This window comes from Acinonyx jubatus, chromosome D1 (genome assembly GCF_027475565.1).
Source record: "Acinonyx jubatus isolate Ajub_Pintada_27869175 chromosome D1, VMU_Ajub_asm_v1.0, whole genome shotgun sequence".
NCBI lineage: Eukaryota > Metazoa > Chordata > Mammalia > Carnivora > Felidae > Acinonyx > Acinonyx jubatus.
In genome coordinates this window covers 47,652,621-47,680,001 of record NC_069390.1, presented here as the reverse complement: position 1 = coordinate 47,680,001, position 27,381 = coordinate 47,652,621, and the positions used below count along the sequence as shown (strand labels likewise).

General features: G+C 42.2%; 2 protein-coding genes across 5 annotated transcripts in view; one reads left to right on the top strand and one right to left on the bottom strand.

The window, feature by feature from the left end:
- LOC113603478 (serine/arginine repetitive matrix protein 1-like) lies at positions 1-25,910 on the bottom strand. The gene is made up of 4 exons (XM_053202531.1): positions 25,830-25,910; positions 25,390-25,492; positions 24,258-25,083; positions 1-11,952 (listed from the first exon to the last, which is right to left on the bottom strand). The coding sequence occupies exons 1-4, from the start codon at positions 25,908-25,910 to the stop codon at positions 11,889-11,891; spliced, it is 1,074 nt and encodes a 357-aa protein (XP_053058506.1). The 3' UTR covers positions 1-11,888.
- The window catches only part of AMPD3 (adenosine monophosphate deaminase 3), a 47,260-nt gene continuing 43,710 nt past the window's right edge, over positions 23,832-27,381 (top strand). Inside the window, exon 1 of one of the 4 annotated variants that reach the window (XM_027073163.2) lies at positions 23,832-23,953. The gene's annotated coding sequence lies outside the window, so the exon portion shown is untranslated. Of the gene's footprint in view, positions 23,954-24,113; positions 24,218-24,457; positions 24,593-24,933; positions 25,157-27,381 lie in introns of those variants that run through there. The other 3 variants (XM_027073162.2, XM_027073160.2, XM_027073159.2) reach the window with 3 other exon arrangements.

Genomic DNA, 27,381 nt, shown 5'->3' with positions numbered 1-27,381 from the left:
GATCATCTGCCATGGTGATGGAGTCTCAGCACCAAGCAGAGAGACATTGAAAAAGGCAACATATTAGGATTAGCATGGCTAGAACTATGAGAATTCCAACAGAGAGACCCTTAATAGGTGATTGAAATCCTCCAGTCTAGATGTTTAACCAATCATTAAAGGAAAGAGAGGGATTGTTTAAAAGCGCCAATTTGAATATTCATGTCAGTTAGAAATCCAGAAATATTTTTGTGGTAATTTGGAATGCACACACAGCACTGTTTTTGAGAGCACAAGTTACACCTTGTGCAACAGTTAAAACATTTAATGCCATTCTATTTTGTAGAACTGCTTTATGCATTTGAGTTATTTTAGTATTTAATAATATAATCTTATTTTGAGAGTTACTGAGGCCATAACTGTGTAACAGGTGGTGTTTAGCCATCATATAGACTCTGTTCTGTTTAGTAAGCAATTAGGTAATTAATAAGAGGTACTTTTACAGACACAAGAAAAATACAGGTTAATGGTTAGAGCAAATTACAAACCCAGTGTCTGCCAATGCTGCCAGCAAGATTTTTAGATATCAGGCTTGAAGCATCCTCGGATGGGAATGGGAACAGACAGCAGGAATAGATGGGTTTTTCTGCTTTGTAATTAAAATGTCTGTGGTGATCCTCTTGAATGGCCCACTGTAAGGAGGAATTGTTAGTATAAATTGGGGAAAGGAGAGTGAAAAATGTACAACCATAATAAGAAGTTTGAGGTCTTCTACAGGTTCACAGGAATGAGAAGGCCCTTTGGTTTCCTGTGAAGGGAGTATAGATTTTATTTTATATATAGGAGCCCATGAAGAGTGCCCCTCTAACTTTACTGCAGTGGGAGTACATAATATGACCCCATATGGACCCTTCCATTTTGGAGTTAAGTCTCCTGTTGTATTGGACTTTTAATCCTTTAATTGGGTTAATTTTCTTATTGTTGAATTTTAAGAGTTCTTTGTCTAATTTGGATAACAGTTCTTTTCAGATGTGTCTTTATGAATATTTTCTCCCAGTTTGTGGCTTGTCTTCTCATTCTCTTATTAGTTCCACTGTTATAAACAATAAATGCTACAAATTATTGGGAGCTTACCATACATCAAACATTGTGCTAACTACCCTGTATATATTATCTCATAAAATTCTATGAGGTACTGTATTCATTGACATTCTTTGGAATGTATGCAGCAGAAACCAACTCTGGCTAGTTAAAGAAGAAGAAATGTATTGAAAGGATAATAGGGTATCTCACGGAACAGGAGGAAGGGTTGAATAATCAAAACTTGGAAATATAGGAACCCACTCTTGCCTGCTTTTGTAGACTCTTTACAAGGTGGATTTGGAGATAAACCTGGTGCAGTCCTACTGGCTTCTCTTTGTTCCAAATATCACATTTCTATGAGGGAGAATCTGATTGGCCTACCTTGGGTCAGGTATCTATCCTTGAACCAATCAGGTTGAAGGGACATGTAGTACAGGGATGGCCACCTTTGTATAAGGATGGTTCTCAGAGAAAAGGAGTCACTGTGAACCAGTTAGCCACCCAAAGGTGTATCTACTGTAAGCATGTAGTTGTATTAGTCAAGGTCCTGGCACTCAAAAGTGGGTAATTGAAGAGCACTTAATGAGGGGATTAAGTGGGAAGAGTTTAGGGAAAGAAACAAGGGATGTTAGAGTATGTTGGAGCTAGTGATAGTGGGGAACCGTTACTATGCCAGGCCTGAAAAGGAAAGAGGAGGTAGTGGTTTTAGGAACCTGTGGAAAAAAGCTATAATGAAAAGTAGCTGTGGTCTTTGGGAGAGGGTCACAACCAACCTGCAGCAACCCAGCAGAGTGGGATCTAGGGAAATAAATACCAAGATTTCACTCTCGTCCCATGTGCTAAATTCTTGGACACAACCAGATGCCAGAGAGCAACGGAGTCCCTTGATTCCATTCTTATAGGCCAGTATCCTGGGACATAAATCAGGGTGTGCACGGAGGGAGGAAAAGTGGATATGGAAGGGCAAATAGAGGACAACAAACACAGTAATATAAATCCCAGCTAATTGATAAAAACTGGTAGGTTTGGAGGAGTTAATGACTAGCTTAGATTCACACAGTTAGTTCAGGGTCAGAGTTGGGGTTTGAACACAGTCAGTTTGACTCCAGAATCTGTGCTTTTAGCCACTGTGCCCTATCACCTCTCAGATAAAGACCCTGAATTCAAACACTGGATTGACCACACTCAGCTCAGATGAGTACTTTATTTCTCTGGGCTCCTTGCAAATTCATCTCTTAGCTGTAGCAGGAACAAGAGCCTGCTCAGCCCCCTCAGAGTGAAAGCTGATAGATTCACACTTGCTGGGCTCCTCTTGATCCTTCATCCTGAGCTTGGCAGAGCCATATGGTTTGGAATATCAGAAGCAGTCGAAGTCAAGACCAAGCTTCTTGCCACTGTGCTGGCGACTTTGTTCTTTGTGTAGGGTTGTGATGAGATTTAAATTGCACTCCAATTAAGCCTCTCCTCTTTAAGTTCTCAGGGAGCATTCTTAAGCTTGGACCACTGCACTTGTAAGAGCTAATGCCATTATCAGACGCCTGTTCATCTCATATAAATAAGCCCATTAGCGCCTCATCTGTCTGGCCACTTACTTTCCTGCCACTGCTTGGAGCCCCCAGACAAACACATTTCCAATCAGGCACGCAGAGGAAAATATTTACAGCAATAACATTCACTGTATGGTTTTATTTCCTGTCTCACTATTTTCCAGCTTTTTAACTAATAATAGGTAACATCTATTACATACTTACTATGTGCAAGGTATTTTCTCTGTTTTACAGAGATTGGCTCATTTCACCTTGACAACGCATCTAAAAGGTAGGTACGATTTAATCGCCACTTTACAGACAAGCAAACTAAAGCCTATAGAGGTTAATTTGGTGTCTTAGTTGACACAATTATTAAATAGTAGACTTAAGGTTTGAACACAGACAGCCTGACTCTGGAGCCCATACCACTTAACCATGATACCTCTTCCAGTTCTGGATGGCTTGTATTTATAAACTAGTGGACTCTGACCACCCTTCTCCTCTTTCAAAGGTGAAATTCTGATATGTTTAGGGAATAGGGGTATGGTGGAGACTACTAGTGATCATCAAATATTAATGTGTTTCTGAAGATTTTCATCTCTGTTGCAGTTGAGTCACATGCAGTTAAATGTGAGTATATCTGGCCCATTAGGTGTGAGCCAAAGTGATATGTGCTATTTTCGAGCCTGGCAATAACCCCCGTGCACTATCAGCCACTCTCTGTCTCTCCTGTCTATGATTTCAGAAAGTGAAGAACTCAGAGATGGCAAAATAGCTACAAGTAAGTGGTATGTTGCTGCTTAGAGACAGCCATGTGGACAGTTACCTGACCTGCATTGGATGGTAACATGAGTGAGAAATAAACCTTGTTAGGTTAGACCAGTTAGATTTTTGAGTTTATTTATTATCATACTATATCGTTTTCATACTCTTGACTGATATAAATATTATACCAGGGATTCCTGTCTTACAATGGTTCAACTTACAATTTTTTGACTTTATCATGGTGCAAAAGTGATACCATGCTTTGAATTTTGATCTTTTCCCAGTGTAGCAATGCATTGTACAGTACTCTCTTGTGATGCTGGGCAGTGGTAATGAACTGTAGCTCCCAGTCAGCCATGAAATCAGGAGGGTAAACAACTGATAACACTTATAACCATTCTGCACCTATACAACCATTCTGTTTTTCACTTTCAGTATAGTGCTGAATAAACTACATGAGATATGCAATACTTAATTATAAAATAGGCTTTGCATTAGATGATTTTGTCCAACTGTATGCTAATGTAAGTGTTCTGAGCACACTGAAGGTAGGATAGGCTAAGCTATGATGTTCAGTAGGTTAGGTGTAGTGCAAGCATTTTTGACTGTTGATGTTTTCAACCTATAATGGGTTTATTGGTACATAGCCCCATTATAAGTTGAGGAAGATCTGTACAAATATGCAAATTGCTATCTTGAAGTAGGGCACTGCTCTAACAGCTTAATGGTCTGGTGGCATGCTGAGAGGAAAACTAATGTTGGAGACTGGAAATGTCTCAATGCATGTTCTGTGGTGCTGAGACTTTATCAATTGATCTAACTTTGCGGGCAGAACCGATGTTTACTTATATGACATCTGTAGGAGGAGAAGTGGAATAACAGAACATTAGTAGTGCACATTGGCTACTATTGGTTGCAACTGACAAGGTGTCACAAGAAAAAGATGAGCTCAGAATAAAATTGGCCAGAGACTGACAGAATGGGTAAAAAGAAAGCAAGCAAGCAAACAAATAAACGCCCATGATACACTATATACCATCTACGAGACATGTATATTAGATTTAAAGACAGAAATAGGTTGAAAGTAAAAGGATGGAAAAATATACACCATGCATATAGTAGCTAAGAAAAAAAAATTGGAATGACTATACTAATACCAGAAAAAAACAAAAACCTTTAAGACAAAAATTGTTACTAGAGACAAAGAATAGCTTAAGTCTTTTTTTAATTACAAAAGAATCAATTCATCAAGAAGATGTAAAATTTTTAAACATATGTATCTAAAAACAGAGCCCCAAAATATACAAAACAAAAACTAACAGAATTGAGAGATAAAGAGACAGTTCTACAATAAGAGTTGAAGACTTCAATACCCCACTTTCAATAATGGATAGAATAACTACGTGGACTTACAAGATCAAGAAGAATATAGAGACTTAAACAAGAATATAAACAAACTAGACCTGATAGACAGCAATAAAACCTTCCACTCAACAACAGAATATATTTTCTTTTCAAGTGTTCATGGAACATTCTCTATAATGGACCATATGTCAAACCCAAAACAAGTTTCAATAAATTTAAAAGGTTTAGAATAATGTAGTTCTGTGACCACAATAGAATGAGATTAGAAATAAGTAACAGAAGGAAATTCACAAACATGTGGAAATGAAACATATTTCTTCTGAATGGGCCAAAGAAGAATTCACAAGGGAAATTAGAAAATACTTTGAGGTGAATCAAAATGAAAACATAATATACTAAAGCTTATGGGATATAATAAAGCAGTGCAAGGGAAATTTATAGCTGTAAACACCTGTATTGAAAGAGAAAAAAAGATGTCAAATCAATAACCTAAACTTTCATCTTTAGGAACTAGAAAAAGAAGAGCAAGCTAAACCCAAAGCAAGCAGAAAGAAGGAAATAATAAAGATTGGATCAGAAATAAATAAAATACAAATAGAAAAACAATAGAGAAAATCAACAGAACTAGAAGGTTTTTTTCTTATTTTTATTTTTATTTTTTAATTTAAATTCAAGTTAGTTAACATGCAGTGTAGCCTTGTTTCGGGAGTAGAACCCAGTGATTCATCACTTGGCATATCACACCCAGTGCTCATACCAAAAAGCGCCCTCCTATCAGCACTGGGTGTTTGTTATATGTAAGTGATGAATCATGGTAATCTACCCCCAAAACCAAGCACACACTGTATACACTGTACATTAGCCAACTTGACAATAAATTATGTTTAAAAAAAAAAGGTGCCCTCCTTAATGCCCACCATCCGCTTAATCCATCCCCTACCCACTTCCCCTTCAGCAGCCTTCAGCTTGTTCTCTGTATTTGTTGTTGTTGTTTTTGTTGTTGCTGTTGTTGTTTTTAAAGATCAATTACATTGACAAACCTTTACCTGGAATGACCAAGAAAAAAAAAAGAGAAGACTCAAATTACTAAAGTCAGGAATAAAAGAGAAGACATAACTACTGATCTTACCAAAATAAAAAGGAATATAAGGGAATGCTATGAACACTGATATGCCAAAAAATTAAATAGCCTAGATGAAATGAACAGATTTCTAGAAAGACATAAAACATGGAAACTGACTCAAGAAGAAATAGAAAACTATAACAGACCTCAAACAAATAGATTGGATTAGTAATCAAAAACTTTCCTCAAAGAAAAACAGAACAGGTGGCTTCAATGTTAAATTCTACCAAATGTTTAAAGAAGAGTTAACCTCAATACTTCACAAATACTTCCAAAAAATATGAGAGGAGGCCAGGGGGAGTTAAGATGGCAGAGAAATAGGGGGCCTGGGATTTCTCATGTCCCTCAAGCTATATTGAGGTCACATCACTTGGAACACTCAGGAAATCAATGTGCGGAGTGGCACAAGGATCTCCACGGGTGGAGGGAGACAGCTTGGTAGGATCAAGGTGTGTGTATGCCAGTTGGGGGAGATAAAAAGGTGTAGGCATAGAGGGGAAGGAACCCCTTCTGTGGAGAGACAAAAGGGAGAGAAAGAGGGGCTGTGAGATTGCGGTATTGAGTTAGCACAAGAGGAAAACCTCTCCTGACAATGGACTGGGGAATGAGAAATATGGAGAGTGCCAGTTTCTGTCTTGCAAACAGCCTTAGGTGCTGAAACTCCAGGTTTTCAAAAGTGCGTGACTTTCTCTGACCAGAGCTGCTTCTGGGTACGAAGCACCTGGTGGGTAGGGGAGCCAGCCTTAGGGTGGATGTAGCAATCTCAGGGATGCACTGGGAGAGAACAGTCCCCTCCCTTGAGTACTGTAGGAAGAAGGTGTATTGCCCCACCCCAAGGACAAAAGACCCTGCAGGTGCCAGCTCAAGGCCTTTTATCACCTGGGCGGAGTGTCCCTTTTCCAGAACCAGGTCCCCAGGGTGTGGGATCCTTTAAGATACTGGGTTTTGAATCTCAGCCCAGTGCCTAGGAGGCGCCAGAGACTGTGGAGCAGTCCAAGCCAGCCTGCCCGTACTACTCTGTGAGGGCTGCTTAACAGTGGTTTGAGACACTGGTTGGGGGAGGAGAGATTGAGGTGTTGCGATTTTCCCCCTCCAACATGAACAAGGTGGGGTTTCAGGGAACAGAACAGTGGTCCCTAGTGGAGGCGGGACCCGCTTACAACAAACCCTGCCCTGTGCCCCTGGCAACTGCTTATCTACAGGAGTGAGATTGACAATGAACGAACCAGATGGCCTCTCCTCCAAACCAGCACAGCCACAGGTCTCAGGCACTGTTGTTTTTGTCTGTTAGTCTGTTTGTCTATCTGTCTGCCAGTTTTACCTATTTGTTCTTCTCTTCTCTGTGTCTCACCACTCTCTTCTTTTTATTGTCTTTTTCTTTTAGAATAACAAATATAAAAGGATTGAGATCATACCATGCATATTTTCAGAATCACAACACTATGAAACTTGAAATCAAATACAAGAAAAAATTTGGAAAGCTCCCAAATACATGGAGGCTAAAGAACATCCTACTAAAGAATGAATGGGTTAACCAGGAAATTAAAGAAGATATTAAAAAATATATGGAAGCAAATGAAAATGAAACCATGATAGTCCAAACCCTTTGGGATGCAGCAAAGGCAGTACTAACAGGAAAATACACTGCAATTCAGGCCTATCTTAAGAAGCAAGAAAGGTCCCAAATATACAACCTAACCTCACACTTAAAGGAAATAGAAAGGCAGCAGTGAAGAAAACCCAAAGCCAACAGAAGAATAGAAATAATAAAGATTAGAGCAGAAATAAACAATATAGAATCCAAAAAAAGAAAAAAACCCACAACAACAACAGTAGAACAAATAAATGAATCTAAGAGCTGGTTTACAAAATTGATAACCCCCTAGCCAGACTTCTCAAAGAGAAAAGAGAGAGGACCCAAATAGATAAAATCACAAATGAAAGAGGAGAGATCACAACCAACACCACAGAAATACAAACAATTATTAGAGAATACTACGAAAATATCATATGCCAACAAACTGGACAATCTGGAAGAAATGGACAAATTCCTAGACACTCACACACTACCAAAACTCAAACGGGAAAAAATAGAAAATTTGAACAGACCCATAACCAGCAAAGAAACGGAATGTCTACCAGACATTTAAAGCAGAGTTAATACCTATTCTTCTCAAACTGTTCCAAAAAAGAGAAATGGAAGGAAAGATTCCAAATCAATTATATTAAGGCAGAATTACCTTGATTCCAAAACCAGACAAAGATCCCATTAAAAAGGAGAATTACAGGCCAATATTCCTGATGAACATGATGCAAAAATTCTCAACAAAGATACTAGCAAATCGAATTCAACAGTCATTAAACAATTATTCACCATGATCAAGTGGGATTCATTCCTGGGCTGCAGGGCTGGTCAATATTTGCAAATCAATCAATGTGGTACACCACATTAATAGAAGAAAGGAAAAGAACCATATGTTCCTGTCAATTGATGCAGAAAAAGCATTTGACATAATACAACATCCTTTCTTAATAAAAACCCTCAAAGAAGTCGGGATAGAAGAAACATACCTTAGCATCATAAAAGCCATATATGAAAGGCCCACAGCTAATATCATTCTCAATGGGGAAAAACTGAGAACTTTTTCCTTAAGATCAGGAACACAAAAGAGATGTTCACTCTCACCACTGTTGTTCGCCATAGTATTGGAAGTCCTAGCTTCAGCAAGATGAAATAAACAAAATGAAATGGACAAAATGAAATAAAAGACATCCAAATTGGCAAAGAAGACAAACTCTTACTTTTCTCAGATGACATGATACTCTACATGGAAAACCTGAAAGACTCCACCAAAAACCTTCTAGAACTCATACATGAATTCAGCAAAATCGCAGGATATAAAATCAATGTACAGAAATCGGTTGCATTTCTATACACCAATAATGAAGCAACAGAAAGAGATATCAAGTAATCTATTCATTTACAATTGCACCAAAACCCATAAAATACCTAGGAATAACCTACCCAAAGAGGTAAAAGATCTGTACACCGAAAACTATAGAAAGCTTGTGAAAGAAATTGAAGACACAAAGAAATGGAAAAACATTCCATTCTCATGGATTGGAAGAAGAAATATTGTTAAAATGTCAATACTACCCAAAACAGTCTACACATTTAATGAAATCCTTATCAAAATAACACCAGTATTCTTCACAGAACTAGAACAAACAATCCTAAAATTTGTATGGAACCACAAAAGACCCTGAATAGCCAAAGTAATGTTGAAAAAGAAAATCAAAGCTGGAAGCATCACAATTCTGGACTTTAGCCTGTATTACAAAACTGTAATCATCAAGACAGTATGGTATTGGCACAAAAGCAGACACATAGATCAATGTAATAGAATAGAGAACCCAGAAATGGACCCACAAATGTATGGCCAAATAAGCTTTGACAAAGCAGGAAGGAGTGTTCAATGGAAAAAAGACAGTCTCTTTAGCAAATGGTGCTGGGAGAACTGGACAGCAACATGCAGCAGAAATAAACTGGACCACTTTCTTATACCATACACAAAAATGAATTCAAAATGGATGAAAGACCTAAATGTGGGACAGGAAACCATCAAAATCCTAGAGGAGAAAACAGGCAGCAACCTCTTTGACCTCAGCTGCAGCAACTTCTTACTTGATGTGTCTCCACGTCAAGTGGAGGCAAGGGAAATAAAAACAAAAATGAACTACTGGGACCTCATAAAGATAAAAAGCTTCTGTACAGCAAAGGAAACAATGAACAAAACTAAAAGGCAACTGATGGAATGGGAGAAGATATTTGCTAATGACATCGGATAAAGGGTTAGTATCCAAAAGCTATAGAGAACTTACCAAACTCAACACCCAAAAACCAAATAATCCAGTGAAGAAATGGGCAGAAGACATGAATAGACACTTTTCCAAAGAAGACATCCAGATGACAAACAAACAAACACATGAAAAGATGCTCAACATCACTCATCATCAGGGAAATACAAATGAAAACGACAATGAGATACTACCTCACACCTGTCAGAATGGCTAATATTAACAACTCAGCAAACAACAGATGTTGGCGAGGATGTGGAGAAAGGGGAACCCTTTTGCACTGTTGGTAGGAATGCAAACTGGTGCAGCCACTCTGGAAAACAGTATGGTGGAGGTTCTTCAAAAAATTAAAAATAAAGCTACCCTACAACACAGCAATTGCACTACTAGGAATTTATCCAAAGTATCCAAAAAATGCTGATTCAAAGGGGCACATGAACCCCAATGTTTATAGCAGTGCTATAAACAATAGCCAAATTATACAGAGAGCTCAAATATCCATCAACTGATGAATGGATTAAGAAGATGTGGTATATACACACAATGGAATACTACTTGGTGATGAAAAAGAATGAAATCTTGCCATTTGCAACAATGTGGATGAACTGGAGGGTATTATGCTAACTGAAATGAGCCAATCAGAGAAAGACAGACACCATATGATTTCACTCGTATGTGGAGTTTGAGAAACCCAACAGATGAACATAGGAGAAGAGGAGGAAAAATAAGATAAAAACAGAGAGGGAGACAAACCATAAAAGACTCTTAAATACAGAGAACAAACTGAGGGTTTTTGGAAGGGGGTGCTTGGGGGGAGGGTAGGTTAAATGGATGATGGGCATTAAGGAGGGATGAGCACTGCGTATCATATGTAAGAGATGAATCACTGGGTTCTACTGAAGCCAAGAGTGCACTATATGTTAACTAACTTGAAAATAGATTAAAAGAATAAAATTAAAAAAAAAGAATATATTTGGTTGTTTTGTCAGTAGAAATTAAATGGTATAGACAAAAGCCTGGAATACTGAGGCCAGCAGACTTAGAAAAGCTGACTGCTTCTGGCTCCTAAACAGTAAGAGATGGAAGTTTAAAACACTGCGTGACAAACGCTCAAGATGTTTCAGTTGATTATAGTGAATCATGGAAAATATCTGATTAAATGTGTGTTCCTTTGTTCCAGTCAGCTTCAAGGAAATCACTATCACATTGAAAGAGAGAGCATGGGGGCAAGGAGGCAGAAGATTATGTCTTACCAAAGCAATTGTAAGACTGTATCTTACAAGAAAATTCGAAGACTGTCTTACAAAAGAACACTGAGTAGGAATGCTGGCAAATGAAACAGTCTGGGTGCCAATAGATTAGAGTTTACCAATGTTTTGAGGAAACCGTATTGTCAAAGAAACCACAAGCTTGTGTAAAAAGCCTAAGTTCGTTAGTTAAGCCATAAAACAACCTCTGGCAGGAAGTTGCATTGCCCCTAGGAAGAGCAGTCTCCCCAGCTCCCTCTTTACATGTAGCCAAGGAGAATAAGGGTCCAGAAAGAAGCCCTCCAGAGGATGATGCAGAGGATCACAAAGGATAATAATGGTGAGAGAGTCGCTGCTCCAGGCTAGGCAACCCTGATGTTGAAGCATTGTAATACCAGTGTATCTGTGGAACGGTGACTACGGGGGGTCTCTCAGTCTTGCCTTTCTGAAGGGTTGTGCTTATTTGTTTACTGAAGTTATCTTTTGCCTGATCCACTTTGCACATTTGTAGGTTGGCATGGGCATGAGATGGACAACTTGCTTTTTTAGTTCACAGGTCTTCAAGTCTAAGAGAAGTTTTATCTGTTCTTGATGGAGAGGACTATGCAATACAATGGTAGACTGAACCACATTCACAGGCTGGACCCTTTCCCATAGGTTCCTACATCCCTCTGCCAATAGACTGCTGCCTGCCCCACTCCCTACAACTGCTCCAGACATACCCAGATGCATCTGAATCTGGCAGTCCTGGTTCTCAGGACACCAGGCTGTCCCACCAGAACCATGGCTCTGTTACAGTTTGGTTAAGTGACAGGTTTGTCCAAGCAGTGACTCCGCAGATTTTCTGAATATCCTCCTTTCTGTTCAGCTGTCAGTGCCGAAGTCATGCAGCCCAATTTGTTAAATGTTTTCTGTCCGGTGATTGGGATTTCAGGGATTTCACCAATGCAATGGTAGATTGGACTTTGCATTGTCTTCCTTGAGGATCAGTTGAAGGCGTTTTCTTGTGGGAAGAGGGAACAAACAAGTTTTTAATGACCAGAAGAGTATACTTTGGTGGAGATTGTTACCGCTCACCATATGGGCTCACCATGGACTCCTCTAAAAAATTTTTTTGTTTATTTTTTTGAGAGAGAGGGGGGTAGAGTGGGAGCAGGAGAAGGGCAGAGAGAGAGAGAGAGACAGAATCTGAAGCAGGCTCCAGGCTCCGAGCTGTCAGCACAGAGCCCAACGTGGGGCTCAGACTCACAAACCATGAGATCATGACCCGAGCCGAAGTCGGATGCTTAGCTGACTGAGTCACCCAGGTGCCCCACCATGGACTCCTCCAAATTTCCCAGCTTGCAGTGTTGGTCAGTAATTTTCTCTTCTTAATGTCTTTCCAATATCAAGGTATCAAGTTTTGCAAGCTTTATAAAAATGAGTTTGGATGTTTCTCTTCCTCTGTTCTCTGGATGCATTTATTTAGATCAGCATTATTTGTACTTTAAATTTTTGTGAAGCTATTTTGGGCTGTAGTTTTCTCTGTGGGAAGAGTTTTAATTTCAGATTCACTTTCTTTGATATTGGTATTGGTATTTTAAAATTTCTTCTTTTGGTAAATTGTATTCTAGGGAACCTGTATATTTCACTTTAATCTTCCAATTTATTGGCATAAATGTGGGCACATAGAGTGCCAATTTGTTTACATAAGTTGTTTATTATATCCTCTCATTATCCTATTAATGTATATAAGATCCATAGTGATATCCCATTTTACTGCTAATTTTTTTAATGTTTTTAATGTTTATTTATTTTTGAGAGAGAGAGTGAGCAAAGGAGTGTGAGTGGGGGGGACAGAGTGGGGGCAGAGGATCTGAAGCAGGCTCTGTGCTGACAGTAGAGAGCCTGATGCGGGGCTTGAACCCACAAAACAGTGAGATCATGACCTGATCCAAAGTTGGATGCTTAACCAACTGAGCCACACAGATGCCCCATGATATCCCATTTTAAATATTTGATTTTGGTATCTGTGTTCTCTCTTTGCCTCTTTTTCCTCCCCTCTAGATTTTCTTTTTGCTAGGGGGTTATTAATTATATTAATCTGTTAAAGATTAAGATTTTGACTGTTGATTTACTGTTGTGTGTATTTTTAAAAAAATGATTTCTGCTCCTATCTTTTTGCCTCTGTTCTCCTTTTTGGGGGGGGGTTAATTTGCTGTTCTTTTTCTAGCTTTTGAGTTGGAATCTTAGATCATTGGTTTTCAACCTTTCTTATTTTTTAATATAAAAATGTAAAGGTATATCTTTTCTTCTAGGTACTGCTTTAGTAGTGTTTCTGGCCACACCACCTCCCTTCTCCCACACATCAAGTAGTGAGAGACTCCTAATGGTGGAAATGTAGGATTGAACCTGCCTGAATCTCTGAGTCATTGTTTGGAGGAAAGCCATGCAGGAGAGCTACCTGGCCTGCACTGGCTTGTGATATAAGCAAGAAGTCTAGCTTTGATGTGTTTAGCTACTGGGTTTTCTATATGGTTTGTTTATTTGTTTGTTTTGTATATGTTTGCTATAGCCTAGCCTATCTTGTCTGATACAGGAGGACTTGTCTTATATCAGTTCCTGTGTTGGTTTGCATGACAGTTTGCTATGATCTCTATTCTTTTATACTCCCAAATATCAATATTATGAGATTATTGTTATAAAACATTTTCACTGAAGATGTGGGGAGATTGTGAAGGGGTATTACAGCACAGAAGACAATCAGAGACAACATTACATGTAATATGCCTTCCCCTCCCTCCCATAGGGAATTTTTCATTGTCTTTGCAGTCTGGCGTTGCCCTGTTGCCAAGATTTGGGGTTCTCTTCTCTGTTTAGACTCTTCTCTCCTGGTTCATATTCTCTCTTCTTCACATACCTTCTATTCCAGAGCACCCCAAACTCTCCAACTTCTACATACAGCTTTTCCTTACTTTGGATAAAACAAAATTCCTGGTCATAGTGTCTTTTCTACTGATCAGAGCACATCCAGAGGTCTGTAGCAGAGAGGTGGCTGTGGGCAGCCTGATGGATGGTCAGAGTAGGGACTCTGAGTGGAGAAGATTTTCCCCCAGGACCTAGAGTTGTATTTTAAAAAGTCTTCTTACTACTTTCTTTATATGTCCACATTTTTGCTTCTTTTATTTCATTTGTTTTATTTTTCACATAGTTGAAATCCTGCTCTGCACCCTCCTTTTATGACTTAATTTTCTATCATGAGTATTTACTATATTCATATGTGATCTTGGTAAACATTACTGTACATTCACATTTTTTTTCCTCTTTAAAAACTCAATGATCAGTCCTAAGGGGTATAAGAAGGACACGCAAATTCCTGAAATCCCAAGCACCAGACAGAAAACATTGAACAAATCAGGCTGCATGACTTCAGCACTGACAGCTAAACAGAAAGGAGGATATTCAGAAAATCTGCGGAGTCACTGCTTGGACAAACCTGTCACTTAACCAAACTGTAACAGAGCCATGGTTCTGATGGGACAGCCTGGTGTCCTGAGAACCAGGACTGCCAGATTCAGATGCATCTGGGTATGTCTGGAGCAGTTGTAGGGAGTGGGGCAGGCAGCAGTCTATTGGCAGAAGGATGTAGGAACCCATGGGAAAGGGTACAGCCTACGAATGTGGTTCACATCATCCTGGCCCCACCTCAGAGGGAGGGCCTACAATGGAAAGGGGGTAAAAGCATGGCAAGTTCACTGAAATTTCTGTGGGAGTATCAAGCCATCTTCCTTTGTGTTCTCTGCAACAGTGGCCCACAGAGGACAGGGAAGGGATGGTGGAAAGATCTTCCCTCCCTCCTCCCCAATGGTGGATAACCCTGGAAACAGATTGGACACAGTTGCCTGAGTAACTGAACCGGGCAGCTGAACCAAACTATGTTTGTCTGGAAAAGAGGGTCTAAAGAGTTGCCATAAGAACTGGCCATGACTTCAGTGTTAGCCTGATCGAGTACCAGTCACCAGCTAACCAAAATGCAAGAGAGGTCAGAGGGCCAAAGTGGTAACTCAGCACTGTTTCCAGATCCTTGTTTCAGAGCAGAGCCTACAGGGGCAGGTGGGCTCAGCCAGGTGTCTGCAGCCATCAGGTTCATAGGAAGGCCTTCAGGCCAGGTTAGAGACAGGAAAACCCTATGCTGAAGAGTAACCCCTACATAGGGGCTTAGCGAGGGGTCTGCATACATAGATAAGGCTGTGAGGAAGAAGACTGGCAGGACTAAAGAAGTTGACCTTGTAATGAGACAATTAAGATCACCAAGAGTCTGGCTTTATTGGAAGCCTACCATGTAAATAGTGCTGCTGCTCCTTCAACTTGCCCTTTCAGGCCCAGGAAGATAACACCTTGATGTTATGAGTCCTTGAATGTTGTACAAATCCTCATATCTTCATACACCTCATATCTTCATAAATTGCCCTTCTTTAAATTATCTGTTATATCAATTATCTCGATATGAATATACCATCCGTTTGCTGCTAGGACATTACCAACACAGTGCTATTCTGTTGATGGCTCTGGGGAAGTCCCCTGGGACCCTGGCTCTCAGCAACCAGCTCTGGAGATAGAGGATGAGGATGAGGTTTAAATGGTGGACCCCTGAAGGGAGGTGTGTGAGGAAGGCACAACAGGTAAGGGCAGAGACTGTGATTTCATCGTCCTACTTCAGAGGTCCCTGGTGGGAATGGAATCTGGCCATGCATTTAGACCTGAAATGTTGGGATGGATAGAGATTAGATAGATCTGATTCCATGCAGGGTGGGGTGGCTCTACTAGGAGGCAGAAAGGGTAAATAAAGACCATAGCCCAGGACCATGAATCACCCAGATCTAATTCCACTTGCTCTGTGGAGCAGAATCAGGAGGGCAGACTCAGGGAGGATGAGTATTAAGTTTTGAGCCCATGAGGAAGGAGTAGGGTGCGTACCTGGTTGGAGTGCCTGCACAGGGTCTAACACCAGTGAGCCCCTCTACAAATTTGGTGGAAGAAATGAATATGCTTACAAAACAGCATAGGGAGGACATTCTTCTCCACTGACTTTCAGAATATACTCACATGGAAGGAATGTTTGAGAGAGGCAGTACTGGAATTATTCAGAAAACACAAAGAGTTGGGGAGGGTGAGCATGAGGAATTTTGTAACAGGTTTGTTATAAATTTAATAAATACTGGAAAAGTGACAGGCGTTAGGAAAGTTGATTAAACAAAACACCACCCTAGAACACTAAATCTGGTTTTATTTACCCAGGTCATGTGGTACTTCCCTTAGTAAACTAAGGAATTTATGGACATTGGAAATTGAGTTTTACTGTGTAAATTTAGAATGTGCAATCATGAATACAGGACAGAAATAAAGTGGAGGGGAAATGGCTTAGGTATTGTTCCCCTAAATTCTCTAGGGCCTTTGCAAATGCTGTTTCCAATGTCTGGAAACTTCTTCTCCTTCCTCATACCTGGAAGAAGGTCAGGTTTTCTTGTTATGCTCTGATATAACTCTTGTACTGTTCCTTCACAGATAGTATAAGCATGTAAATTGTGCTTTCATGTGGTCATTTGATCAATGTCCTGTCTTGCTTCTTAGCTGATAACCTCCATGAAGGCAAGGGCTGTGTTCTGATCACCATTGTTTCTCTAAAACCCAGTGCCTGACACCTGCCAGATGCTCAACAGGTATTTCATAGGTGACTGCCTGAAGAACTTTTAAAGCACGCCACGTTAAGACTGGCTTCCCAAGGAAGAGGAAGTGAAGCATAACATAATTCTGGTAACTTTGGGCCTATATTTCCTGCATTTCTCTCTGTAAAGACATTCTTTTGACACCACACTAATGGAGTGGGAGCATGAAACACCAGCATGATAACTGCTGACATCAATTCTTGATAAGGAAGTGTAGTGAAGACTTTAATCAGGTAGAATCCTGCCCTCATAGCATGAGAGAAAAATAACTCCTTTGATTCCCCCAAAATTGCCAAAAGGATCTCACTTAACTCAGAGGTCTTGGATCTTGGAGTGACTCCTACAACTAAGCAAATATCATGGTGCACGGAGATTGATCTGGAGAAGTTCTGAGGTGGTGAGGATATCTAACTGCGCTGTGTTGATATTTTTCTCTGCTTTCTTTGATGTGATGTTTTAAGCCTGTTACAATCAAGTTAAGCATGAAAATCAATGGCAGTTGTATTTGGAAAGGAAGGCTATGCCTTGGCAGAGTTATATATGAGAAAAGAAATACCAATGTCATTGGTCAGTGATGCTACAGGGTTGCTCAGTGTGGTCAATGGGGGATAAGTGGAAGTGTGATATGGTGGCTTCATTAAAAGATATTTGCTACATACCCTCTGACTTTTAGTTTTCATTCCTTCCATTTCCTTCTTTCCTTCCTTCCTTCCTTCCTTCCTTCCTTCCTTCCTTCCTTCCTTCCTTCCTTCCTTCCTTCTTCCTTCCTTCCATTCAGAACATTCAACATGAGATCTACTGTCTTAACAGATTTTTAAGTCTACACCACAGTATTGTTATCTATAGGCATCATGTTGAACAGCAAGATCTCTAGAGTTTTTCTATCATGCATAACTGAAATTTTATACATGTTGATTAGCAACTTCCCATTTCCTCCTCCCCAGCCCCTGGCAACCCCCATTATATTCTCTGCTTCTATGAGTTTGACTATTTTAGATAACTCTTATAAGTGGAATTATGAAGCATTTGTCCTTCTGTGACTGGCTTATTTTACTTAGCATAATTCCCTAAGATTCATTCATTTTGCCACATATTGCAGAATTTCCTTCATTTTAAAGGCTGAATAACATTCTATGCTATATATATTTCACATCTTCTTTATCCATTCATTCATCAATGGGCATTTAGGTTTTACCCACATGTTGGCTATTAAGAATACTGCTGCAATGAACATGGGAGTGCCAATATCTCTTGAGATCCTGATTTCAATTATTTTGGATAAATATGCAGAAGTGAGATTGCTGGATCATATGGCAATACAACTCAATAGCAAAAAAAAAAAAAAAAAAAAAAAACAAAAACAAAAACCACAAAACCCTAATAACCTGATTTTAAAAAGGGCTAAAGACTTGAATAGACATTTCTCCAAAGAAGAGAATGTTTAGGTCTCTTGTAATCAAGTTAATTGTAGCATTGTTGTCAAAGGTCAACAGGTGTATGAAGATGTTCAACATCACTAATCATCAGGGAAATACAAATCAAAATCACAATATCAACTTACACATGTCAGGATGGCTAGTCTCAAGAAAACAAAAGACAACAAGGGTGGGTGGGGATGTGGAGAAGTTAAAACCCTTGCGCACTGTTGTGGGAATGCAAAATGATGCACCACTATGGAAAACAGTATGAAGGTTGATCAAAAACTAAAAATAGAATTACCATATGATCTTTCCTCATTTATTGCTCCATGAAACATGTATGTAACGGCTGAAGATCTAGCTATAGGCTCTTAGCAAAGGAAGGGGGATGGTTAATTCCCACAAGGATGAGGGCCACACTTGAGGGATGGTAGGGTGGTGGCTGGAAGAAGTCCAAGGATTCGTGAAGTGTCCATAATTCCCAACTCTGAGCTATTTAGTGAAAGAAAGAAACTTTTATTTATCTCATTGCTAGTTTAGGAATCTGTTACCCTTACCCTCAGCTGAACCTAATTCCAATTAATTTGAGAATACTAAATTATTGGTAAGCCACAAGCTTTGGCTATGTTTATTTAGAAAGGATTTGAGCTTTGCCATAGGTCATGGGAATTGATTGGCTCAAATGGGGATTATCTGGAATGTGATGTAGACATGAAATATGCAGATGGACCAGTGACTGGGGCTTACCTTTTGGGAACAGTTGACATGCAAGTGGTTTACTTCTCTTTCTCAAAGGCTCAGTCTTTAGAAAAATCGTGAGTGATGGGAACTTCTGTCCACCTTGAGCTGTTTGGGGCTTATCCAGCCTTCTCTCCAAGATTTCTGAAGATTCCTGGGAGGAACTTCTGTGTAATAGTAACCTTTGGGTATTCTTTCCTCTTTTTTTTTTTTTTTTTTTCTGGGAACTGCCCTTCCTTTTTTGTCCTGGGTCCTTCTAGCATGGAACATGACTTTTCTTTCTTTGGTCCCTCAGACCATCTCTTAAACCACTTTTCCTGAAGGTTTATGGATATTTGGATAGTTGATAAAGAGCCATTTTCCCTGTTCTCACTTAATGATGCAAAGAAACAGTGGAGCTGTGAAGTAACAGGTTTTTAAAAAATTTAATTTTTGATATTTTTTGTTCTTTCAACAATTTTTTTATTGTAGTAAAACATATAGAACATAATACTTGCCATTTTAACGTGTACAATTTTACATGAACATTTTACATGTACAATTCAGTGGCATTAATTATGTTCACAATGTTGTGCAGCCATCACAATTTTTAAAATATTGATTTTCCGAATCAAATTCTTATGCAGAGTCATCCTCCCTCACCCAGAGGTGTTATTATCCTTAGTGAGATCAGAGTTAGGCTCATTCAAATAACAGGAATTCAGGAACTGGAAAAATCCCTATGCTTCCCTCTGATACAATTTAAGCTGTTCCCATTTCTCCAGATGTCCCTGGTAGAACCCACTGAGCTGAGGATGGATTGGGTGTTGATGGTACAGTTGGGAGTCTAATACTCAACTGGGAAGCAGATACTGAGGGATAGGACAGCTATATACTCTTGCTCCTGGCTCAGCCTTTAACCCTATCACTCACTGAATGGTTGGGCAGGCAGTTCTGAACTAACAGGGATCAGGAAGAGGACAACCTGGGTTGGAGGAATGCTAGAAGCTTCAGCCAGGAGGGATCTTGGGAATGAGTATGACCTAAGGGGAACGTGTGTGTGTGTGTGTGTGTGTGTGTGTGTGTGTGTGTATGTGTGTGCTATGCAATGGGGTTGCATATCTGGGAGATGGAAATCACAGCCTCTCTGTGAGCTCTACTCTGCCCACCACCTTCTCCCCCCTCCCAATTCTAGAGGGCCATAGTCATGCTAGAATTTGACATCTGAATTTCAAGTTATAATGTAAAATATGAAGGGAGTTGAAGGCAGATGATTTGGGGAGTTCAGACAATGGGTTGAATGAGCAAGGCTGTCTGAGGCTGTGACTTCCATTGTACAAGTCCAGCTGCACAGTCTCGCAAGAATGGTGTAATGGCTGATGGTGGAGTTTTGGAGAGTATGAAAGACACACAGACATGGGAATGAGCTAATGGTAAACTGGAGAAATAGCCTAGAATAATCTTGTGCAGAGTCCTAGAGGGAAGGCAGAGACAACAGGCCATTCTTAGATGGGGAAGGGGACTGCTAATTGCTAAACTTCAAGTTAACTGCAGAGACCATGTGCCTATGAGCACACGGGCTTGTCCTGGGGAGTGTCACCCTCCTGCCTACTGAAAGAGAGAGTGTTCTGTGCTCATATGCTGCTGGCCCAAGGTTCAAATACTCACTCACTGACCCTTCTGCACTATGCAGACAGGAATGACTGAGGGGCTTTGAGCCCAAGGTCTCTAGCCACCCCAAGACTCAATGGAGTCCTACTCCTCAGCTCTCCCCTCTCCCTCTGCTTCCTGTTACAACAGCGTCATTTCTGGCCCCAAGTGCATATGCTGTGGGTCTAGGTCCCAGCTCTAATTCACACTAATTTTCAAATTGCTCGGGGTCGACTCCCTCCTTTCTAAAAACCCATTTCAGAAAGAAGGAAACAGCTATTAACTGTAAGGGCACTTTTCTGCCCACTGCCCATCTCCAGCTTACTGAGGGCTGATTGATGACCTGAGACATAAATTCCTGGGGGAAGGATTTGAACCTCAAATTGGAGTGAGAGACAGGTGGGGGGAAGGTGTCCTCCCATTATGCCACAGCATCAGCAGGGGCCACAATGCCCTTCCGTGTCCAGAGCCAGGAGCACTGCCCTGGGCAATCTTCTTCCAGCCACCATGTACTCTTCCGAGAGACCTATTTCTGCCTGTTGTCAGACCATATGCCATGAATTCAGTCCACTCAATTAGAAGGCTCTAGGGCATTTTGGTTTGAAAACTAGATGTATTTGATGAGGTTCTGCTAAAGCAGTCAGAAGCAGAGCCCCTTTCTTATTGTCTCCTGGGAGGAAGATTTTGGCTTCTATAGCCCCGGAGACTGTAAAAGGAGAAAGAGAAGTTGGGTATTTGGAGGCTGCCATACCCATCTTGGATGTATGTGTACAATGTCACCCAGAGGAGAGCATTAGTGGGGTTGGAGGGTGGAGTAAAGATCCCAAACACTTCTGGGCTGCCAGAAATGTTCAAATAACACCCACACCCAGTGGTATTAGGAGTCAGAGCACTGCTGGAGGTAACCCACAGCTCTGATCCCAGTGCTCTCCAGGATGTTCAAGTCTGAATGACTGGAGCATGGGGCAGATGAGAGGAGAGGACTCAGGATGTCTACCACTGGTGGTGAAAGCATGGAGAAGAGGCTGGTTGATGCTGCTGGGGGTGTCTGGAGGTTGGCTATATGGTTGGATGCAAGTTGCAGACATGTTTCCCTTTACATCTTTGCCATAATTTTCAACGATGGCATTCATAAAGAAATGCTTCTTGTGACCTACTAAAGGAGAGACATTGTTTACAATGTGAATGGCTTATAACATGCTGCAGTTTTTATGTGTAAAAGTAACCACTGATGGAATGGCTGCCCTGACTGAAATACAAAACTGGGAGTTGGGAGCAGGGAGGGGTGAAACTCATCAATTGTATCATTCATTTACAAATTATAATTTCTTTATTGTAATTGAAGTTAGAAGAGCACAAAACACTATATGATGCCCATAGTATGACTGATTTGAAACAAAGTCTTAAAATACAGTAGAATCTTTACAATACTTTGTAATGAAATGTGGAATGAGACTGTGAAATCTTTGTTTACTGATTATCTCAAGGCAGAGAATTTAAAAGCTATGGAATTTAAAGATGAGTTTAACAAAAGGACAAGTATTCCAAATTTGCTGACCTCTGATGTGCTGGCTTGTGATTGTCACAGATGCCTGCAGACATACGTGCATGTGCGGCGCACACACACACACACACACACACACGCACACATACAATGTATCCCTTCAGATAAAGGTGATATTTTCCCAATGAATATAATTGTGTTTTAAAAGAACCATGTTAAAGGGAAAGACTTTTGAAAACCGATGTTTGGAACTGTTTCCATTTTCATGTGATTTTAATGCCAAAATGAAATGTCATTGTCATGTATATGGACTGTGCTAACCATAGTCTTCAAAATTAAGAAATACACTTTTAAATACATTTTATAATCTTCCAGATGAAGAGTTGTTAAAAATATTCACACAAATAACTGATGACAACATCATAGAGAATGTGGGCTTCATGGAGAAAGAAGAATCTTCTGGTGGAATTTCACATTTGTGAAATTGGTAGATGGGATTTAAACAGAGAATTGTGATTTAGTAAGTGTAGTCAAAGAATTTTTCTATTTGGGTCTATTTATCTTTGTGAGATATCTTTTTGGCAGGGGGCAACAACAACCATTAGGACTAAGTATTGACACTACCTGAACTTAAAAAGCATACTTTGTAGTCTCATAAAATACTAAACTAAGATTTATTAAAACCATTTTTAATCCTGTTACTCTCCCTCAACAGGTTTTTGCAAATAACTTTATTTAAAAATTTTTAATGTTTATTTATATTGAGAGATTGTGTAAGCAGGGGAGGGGGGGGGAGAGAGAGACAGAGAGACAGCCGGACAGAGAGAGAGAGAGAGAGAGAGAGAGAGAGAGAGAGAGAGAGAGAGAGAGAATCCAAAGCAGACTCCACAGTGCTGGCGCAGAACTCCACTCATGCTTTAACTCACCAATCGTGAGACCATGCCCTGAGCTGATATCAAGAATCAGACATTTAATCAACTGAGCCACCCAGGCACCCCACAAATAACTTTAAAGTGAAAGGAAAAAGATATATTTCACCATTCATTAAAAATTAAGTATCTTTGGGGCACCTGGGGGGCACAGTCCGTTAAGCATCCGACTTGGGCTCAGGTTGTGATCTCATGGTTCCTGAGTTGAAGCCCCCACCCCTCCCCCCAACCCTCACCGTAGGTCTCTGTGCTGACAGCATTGAATGCTTGGGATCTTCTGTCTCCCTCTTTCTGTGCCCCTTCCCCACTCATGCTTTCTCCCTTTCTGTCTCAAAAATAAATAAACTTTATTTTTAAAAAATGAAGTATCTTCATCTTTACCACATCCTTTGGCAGTTTTAGGTGTGCTTTATAATACATAATATATTAATACAGTTGCATGTTTGTATCATTTATAAATAAGTAAATTGTAAATATCAGGCTGCCAGTTAGAAGGAATAAAACCTGGTACTTCGATGAGGCAGCCATGTGACAACAGTTGGCACAGTGAGGACACAGTGGGTGCTCACTAATGACTAGTTCCATTTCCTCCTTTGGTGACAAATTTGATGTGCGAGATGAAAAGGAGAAAGAGTCAAGGATGGCCCCCGCAGTACAGCCTGGGGAGTGGGAGGTGGTGCTATCACTAAGACAGGAAACACGGGAGCAGAGGCAGGTTCTGGCATGTTCTTGGGAGGAAATTAGGAGTTTGAGTTTGGGCCTACAAACCTCTAGTGGAGATGGACCCCAGGAAACTGATGTGCTATCCGCAGCTCTAGGACTTCCTGGGCTGGAGATGAGGTTCAAAAGTCGTTAGCAGTCGGGAGGTTGTTAAAACCGGAGGACTGGATGGGCCCGCAGAAGGACAGAGGAGACAGGCAGCTGTGGGACCGGGGGCGGGGGGGTGGGGGGACACCACAAGGAAAAGCCAAGCCTTGGAGGCCAAGAAGCTGCAGTCACCAAGCTAAGTAGAAAATTTGGAGAGAAAGCGGCAAGCGCCAACTCTGGAAACTTTTGTACGCCTAGCGCTCCAGGGAGGAAGGTGTGGTCAGCAGGTTCAAATGCAGGGGAGGGGGGGAAGAAGGGGCTACACGGCACGCATTGGATTTAGCAACTAGGAGGTCGGTCGGGACTTGGAAGGGCGGGTGTGTAAGCTGGAGAGTGTTGGAGGAGTATGTGAGTGTGTGTATGTGCGTACGTGTGTGTGTGTGTGTGTGTGTGTGCGCGCGCGTGCTGGGAGGGGCAGGAAGGTGATCAAGGGACCAGACGGAAAGCCGATGCTTTCAGGTCCGCTCAGCTACAGGGAGTAAGTCACCTGTCTGGGGGCCGTGGCCCCAGACTCTTACCTTGAGAAACGTCCTGGCCGGGGAGGAGGTTCGGGCGAGTCCGAACACTGCGGGGAGCGCTCTCGGGGCCCGGCGGGTGGCAGGGGAGGCGAGGTCGGAGGAGCCCGGCTGGAGCCTGACCCCGGGCTGCGGCGGGCGCGTTTCCGGCCGGCGGACAGGGCGGCCGCCGCGCCCCTGGCGCTCTCAAGTTTCCTGTTGGCAGCGCCAACCCGGCGCCTCAGGTAGCGGCGGGCAGGCCTGGTTGGCAGGCGGCTGGCAGGCGGACCTGCGCGGCGGCGGCGGCTCGCCCCTTGCCCCTCTGCTGCCCGCTCGTCGCCCCTCCGCTCCGCGCCCAGGTAGGGCACCGACGGGGGTGGCGCGCGGCTGGCGGGCTTCTTCCGCGAGGAGGCGGCTCTCCTTCTCCCGCCCGGCCGGCGCGGGGCCTCGGAGGTACGGCAGCGCGGGCGCTTGAGCCCCGCGGCGCCGCGGCCGCAGAACGCTCGGTCCACGCCCCTGCCGCGGGGCTGCACCGCGGGCTCCGGTGAGCAGGCGGGGGGCGCGGCCTGGCCCGGGCCCGGCCCCAGCCCGCGGCGGTGCCGGGCAGCCCCTCCGCGGCGCTCGCCGTGTGCCCTGCTCAGTGCCGCCACCTGCGCTCCAGCCCTGCGGGCCGCCCCCTGCGGGCCCACGGCAGGGCCCTGGCACCCGAACCGGATGAGTGCGCGCGATGCTGCGCTGCTGACCTTGGGCCCAAGGCCCCTGCTGCCCAGGACGCGAGTCGGAGTGCCCCGAGGTCGGAATCTCGGCTCTGGGCTTCCCAGCCTTCTCTGGCGACGGCGCTGACCCCGGACTCAGCCCTGCCTGGGTTCTTGCCTGTATTCCTGCCTCTCTCTCTGCAGTGGCCTGGGCGCCAGAGACCTCAGGTGAGCCAGCCTCATCTCAGCTCCCTGGCGGCCTACATTCGATTCGCAAGGTTTAGAGAAATTAAGGGACATGCCGCCACTTAAGCTCCCGGACAAGTTTCTAGGTGCTTGAGGACTGGCCAGATGCCCACTTCTGGGGTGGACTTCCACCTAAAGGCAGGGGAATGGACAGAATGGCAGGGTGATGGGTTCAGTTGAGGCCTTCATCCTTACCTCTTTTGGCTGCCTCCCACCATGGGACATGTACTGGCCTCTGAAAGTCTGCTTTCTGCCCTTGCACTTCCTGGTAGCTGCTTTGCCAGTGGAGCTCCCACGCTCTTCTTGGCTGGCAGAGGCCTGGGGTGAATTTCGAGGGACTGTGGAATAGAAGAGGCTTGCTAACTACAGTGTCATTTCCTCAAATTTTTAGGTCTCTGTGTGTATCTGGAAGCTTGGGGGTGACAAATTAGCAAAGAAGCCAGGTGAAAGCTGCGAGGAAGGAATTTTAGCGTGGTCCTGAGCCCATGTTGGCTATCCCCCTTGACGTGGTGGCTAACAATTGGCCAGCTTCAGGGAAGAGCTGTCAGCAGCTGGAGCTCTCATGGGAGAAATTCCTCCCCTGGCTGTGAAGCATCAATGCTGAGTGGTAGTTGAGCTACTGAGCCAGTCAGACAGAGCCCCTATCAGCTCTCACCTCTCCAAGTGTTGACAGCAGGTTTGGAGTAATGAGCTTGGCCTGGTTATAATTCTGGGTGAAACTCTGAGGGTCTGGCATGCTGTGAAGATGATGGTACCCCGCTGCCCTAAGAATCATGGAGTTTGCATCAATGGGTTGCTAGGAGACTCTTGGACCTTTTAGCCCCTTCCTCAGCATACCCTCAATCCTTCTGAGATCCTAGATAAGGGATGAGTAGCTTTCAGCTAGGTCAAAAAGTTCTTTTAGAGATGAGGCCTATTTTTCTTGTCCTTACACTAGGCGAATCACTCTTCAAATGGCCTCAAAATCAATCCCAGATATTGAAAATATCATGGGCAGATAAAATATAGCCTTAGGATTAAGCAAGGAGATACCTATACTCTCCTAAAGCTACTCATGGCCGTCCTGGTTCTTTCCTTGAATATATTAATCTCTTAGATCTTCTGAGTGCTGGCTGTGTATCAAGGAGAGCAGACCATATCTTTGGGCTTTGATATACAAGGGGCTAAGGCATAGGAAGATGGGCTCATGGCTGGAGCACTAGCCATACAAAGTCAGCAAGAAGTATCAATCCTAGAGGAGGAAGCTATTTCTCCTGATCTGGTTTCACATTTAAACGTGGTTTCCTTCTCATTGCTCCCAAATAGGAGCTTGAGAGAGTGCCTGGCACACAACAGTGCTCAATAAATAATGTTGAATAAAAGGACTCAGTGTCTGGATGAAACTTCATGTTTTGTTTTCCCAGTTGGACTCTGTCTTGTACCGGATACCATGATGACGATGATGTTGATAAATAACTTTATGATATAAAGCACATACTATGTGCCAGGCACTATTCTAAGCGTATTTACATATGCTAACTAAGTTATTCTAGCGTATTTACATATGCTAACTAAGTTAATTGCCTTGACAACCTATGAGGTTGGTGCTCATAGGGAATAAAACTAAGCCAGAGAAATTGAGTAACTTGCTCAAGGTCATGCAATTAAGTTGTGGAACAGGATTCAAACCCTAGGTAGTCTGGCTTGAGTCCATATACTTAACCATATACTGCACTGACTCTTGACATCCCCATAGATGGATTAATCACTTAGCTTATTCACTCATTCATTATTTTATGCATGCATTCATTCATTCAAGAAATATTTATTGATACCCACTATATTCTAGGCATGGGGATACAATAGTGAATGAGATGAACAAGATCTGTCATGGAACTGATTTTTAGCAGGTGGAACCCTTTTGTCCAACTGCCGTGTGAGTCATGCACACCTCAGGAAGACAAAGAAGGAAAATCAACTCCTATCAGAAAGCTCAAAGCATCATTTCAGAAAAAGGGAGAGTAATATATTCCTTGGTGAGACATAATTTGATTCTAGCCTTTCCTGTCTTGGAGTTTGTGAGGGGCACTTAAGTGATAAAAGTGATGCAGTCTGGTCTCCTGGGAAGGAGATACAGGCCCTGAACCCGGTTGTCATAGATTGTCTTAATTTTTATTCAAAAAGGAAATAAGTCTTTGAGCTTGAGACCAGTACTCCTTAGTCCAGGG